This window comes from Tenrec ecaudatus, chromosome 4 (assembly GCF_050624435.1).
Source record: "Tenrec ecaudatus isolate mTenEca1 chromosome 4, mTenEca1.hap1, whole genome shotgun sequence".
Taxonomy (NCBI): Eukaryota; Metazoa; Chordata; class Mammalia; order Afrosoricida; family Tenrecidae; genus Tenrec; species Tenrec ecaudatus.
In genome coordinates this window covers 1962545-1965718 of record NC_134533.1, presented here as the reverse complement: position 1 = coordinate 1965718, position 3174 = coordinate 1962545, and the positions used below count along the sequence as shown (strand labels likewise).

General features: G+C 64.6%; 1 protein-coding gene across 1 annotated transcript; it reads right to left on the bottom strand.

Moving 5' to 3' along the window:
- Positions 1–503: 503 nt before the first annotated feature.
- Positions 504–2387, bottom strand: TNNI2 (troponin I2, fast skeletal type). The gene is made up of 7 exons (XM_075546791.1): positions 2380–2387; positions 2235–2241; positions 1799–1840; positions 1449–1577; positions 1270–1359; positions 987–1163; positions 504–657 (listed from the first exon to the last, which is right to left on the bottom strand). The coding sequence occupies exons 1-7, from the start codon at positions 2385–2387 to the stop codon at positions 562–564; spliced, it is 549 nt and encodes a 182-aa protein (XP_075402906.1). The 3' UTR covers positions 504–561.
- Between the last annotated feature and the right edge of the window lie 787 nt (positions 2388–3174).

Below are 3174 nucleotides of genomic sequence, written 5' to 3'. Positions count from 1 at the left end.
TTTGCAAGGGGGCAGAAAGGGTTGGAGACCCCTAGCCTAGTCTGGGTGAACTCAGCACCCAGCCCCTGACTGTGGCTGGGCCTCTGTGCCCAGGCCAGCTCCCAGATCTGGTGTCCAGGGATTGGGACACAGAAAGCACTGCCCCAAGGGAGGAGTGAGATAGATGGAGAGGGGGGGTCCAGGGTATTCTGGGGCAGGGCTGTCCAGCTGCAATGCATTGTGGGTACCTCCAGCCTAGGCTGGAGTGGGTGGAGCATCTTTCTGGAGGGCACGACCCCCAAGCTGGGGGCGTTACCAACACCCAGGACCCGCCCCTTGGGTGGGGGTGGGCTCTGACAGCCACAGGGCCCTTTCAGTTCCACTCCAACCCACAAACTCGCCATATCCCCTCCCTCCACCCCAGGAACACAAGTGACAGCCTAGCCCACCCGGAAGGGCCAGCATGAGACCAAAGCCTTGTGGGGTCCCACAGCCTTTATTGGCTTTCTGAGGGGCCGGGCGGGCCTGGGGGCGGCCCCACAGGGCGAGGTCCTCGAGGTGGGGGGTCCGCTGGCTGAGGGCTTAGGACTCGGACTCAAACATCTTCTTGCGGCCTTCCATGCCCGACTTCTCCTCGATGTTCTTCCGCCAGTCGCCCACGTCCCGCAGGTCCCGCTCCTGCACGAGGGGCAGGACGGGCTCAGGGCCAGCCCAGGGGGCAGGGCTGTGGCTCTGCTCAGAACGTGGGGGTGGGGGTGACTCCGGTGGAGAGGTGTGTCCGTGTGCCTATGTGTCTGTCTCCGGGCCCGGGATGGAGGTGGGCGGGGCTCCGTGTGTGTCCATGTATCTGTGTCCTACCCCTGGGCCCTGGAATGAGTGAGTGGGGGTCCGTGTATGTACATGTGACTGTGTGTCTGGCCTCCGGCCCCGGGGTGGAGGTGGGCAGGGGTCTGTGGGTGTTCAAGTGTTCGTGTGTCCAACCCCAGGCCCGGCGGCAGTCTGGGTACCTTCTCGGTGTCCTCCTTCTTGACCTGCTTCAGGTTGGCCCTCAGGTCCATGCACACCTTGTGCTTGGAGCCCAGCAGGGCCTTCAGCATGGCGTCAGCCGACATGCGCACACGCCGCAGGGGCGGCCGCTTGAACTTGCCCCTCAGGTCGAAGAGCTTCTGGTTCATGTCCTCCAGCTGCGCAGGGCAGACCCGGGGGTAGGGGGGGGCAGTAAGGGCCCGGGAGAGGGTCCGAGGCCTCAGCTCCCCCCACCCCCTGACACACCCAGTCCGGCTCGCTCACCTCTTTGGAGCTCTTCTGAACCTTCACCTCCATGTCGTACTTCTCCTCCTCGGCCACGTCCACCTTGGCGTGCAGCTGTTTGCACAGCTCCTGCAGAGGCAGGGTCGGAGTTAGGCAGCGAGACCGGCCCCGGCCCCTCCTCTCCCTCCCAGCCCCCCAGAGCCGGCCACAGAACTCACCTGCACTTCAGACATGGAGCCGGGGATGTGCAGGGGGGGGCAGTGCTCCTGCAGGTACGTCTGCTTCTCCGTCTGCTTGCGACTCTCCTCCTGCTCCAGCTCCGTGGCAGCGATCTGCAGCATGACGCTCTGCAGGCGGTTGCGAGGGGCTGCCTGAGTGTCCATCTTCCCCCCACCTCAAGTCCCTGGGTGCCCCCCCAAACCCCCAAAGATCCCGGTGTTCCCCCCCATCCAAGACCCTGATGTACCTTCCACAGATCCTGATTCCCACCCCCATCAGAAAACCCTGCTCCCTCCATCTGTGACTCCCCCCACCCATGGTCCTGCTCCCCGGGGAAAGGCCACTATACCTTGAGGTGCTGCCTGCGGGCCGTGATGGCCCTGTTGCGTTTCTGTGGGGCAGGAGAGAGGCAGTGGGTAAGGGAACCGAGGTCCAGCCACCCAATCCCATCCCACCCCTCGGGACCAGGAGAGGTAGGTTCAGGGACACAGTACTAGGTGGGGACATAGGCCAGCAGCAGGTGGGGGAGGTCTCCAGGCAGGATCGTAAGGAGGGAGGAACTGTCCCCTGTGAGGGCCAGGCCTCAGCCCCACTTCTCAGCAGATACTGGGCCAGGCTTCCTGTTTCCTCAATGTCTCAGCAAGGTGGTGGGGGTGGGGTGGGGAGGGTCATGTCCCCACAGAGGAAGGGGCCTCTGGCCATCTCCTGGGCTTCCAGTCTCCAACCTCTGACCCTTTCATGCCTTGCTCCACCCCTACCTCCCCCAGTCCCCCAGAAGTACTCACCTCTTCACTGTTCGGGGGGAGGGGAAAGAGAAGAGAGCAGTTAAGATCATGGTGAGTGGGCAAGAGCTGGGGTGGTCGGAGGGGCCGGGAGGGGTAGGAGGTGGGGGGCTTCAGGGGGCAGGTGGGACTGAGGATCGACACTTACTCTCCCATGGTGAAGTCTTGAGCTCAGAGCCTGTGGGACGGAGAGGACAGGGGTCAAGTGTGGCCACCCCAGCCGGCTAGTGGGCAGCAGGCTGGCGCCGCCCTGTCCCTCCAGCCCCAACACCCACGCCCAGGGAGGGGGGACATCTTGGAATTCCCAGGGGGGGGGGAGGCTGTCCCTAAGTGTCCAGGCTGAGACTGGAGGAGGTGCAGCTGTCTCCGGGGGAGGGGGCAATGCCGGACGGGCCAGCGCAGGTGGCCGCGGGGCCACAGGGCTATTTTTAACCCTGCTCCATTGGCTCTGGGATGAAGTGGACAGAAATTGCTCCTTCACTTGGTTTGGGGCACTTTCTCCTGGGGTGCTCAGGACCCCCAAACCTCCCTCTGGTATCCCTGGCCAGGAGGCCTGGTCATCAGGGCCCTGTCTAGCCTGCCCCTCACGTGTCTCCCCATCTCCTATGCCCAGATCCCTGGGGGCCCAGGGAGGACTGTGGGCATCCATGCCCGACCCCCAACCCCTGTGACCCCCACTCCAGGAAGTCTGCCTTGGAGCTTGCTGTGGACCACCTGCACCCCGGTCCCTCTGGGGTCTCACCTAGCGCCTGTGTGTGAGAGCTGAGCCGGTCAACGGGTGACGGGTCAGGCTGGTGGGCCAGGGGAGGGGTATAAATGGCCTCCTCTGGGCTGGGCCCCCGCTCAGTAAGGGCATGGAGCCCTCTCAGACCAATGGGGGCCCAGCAGCCAGCGGGAGGCTCCCACCTGCCCAAGCAGCCTGGCCCAGCCCTGCCGAGACCAG

Coding starts and splice junctions, on each gene's coding strand:
- TNNI2 (XM_075546791.1), bottom strand. Junction 1,578..1,798: donor CCCGCAGGCAGCACCTCAAG/GTATAGTGGCCT, acceptor AACCGCCTGCAG/AGCGTCATGCTGCAGATCGC. Junction 658..986: donor AGAAGGAGGACACCGAGAAG/GTACCCAGACTG, acceptor CCCCTCGTGCAG/GAGCGGGACCTGCGGGACGT.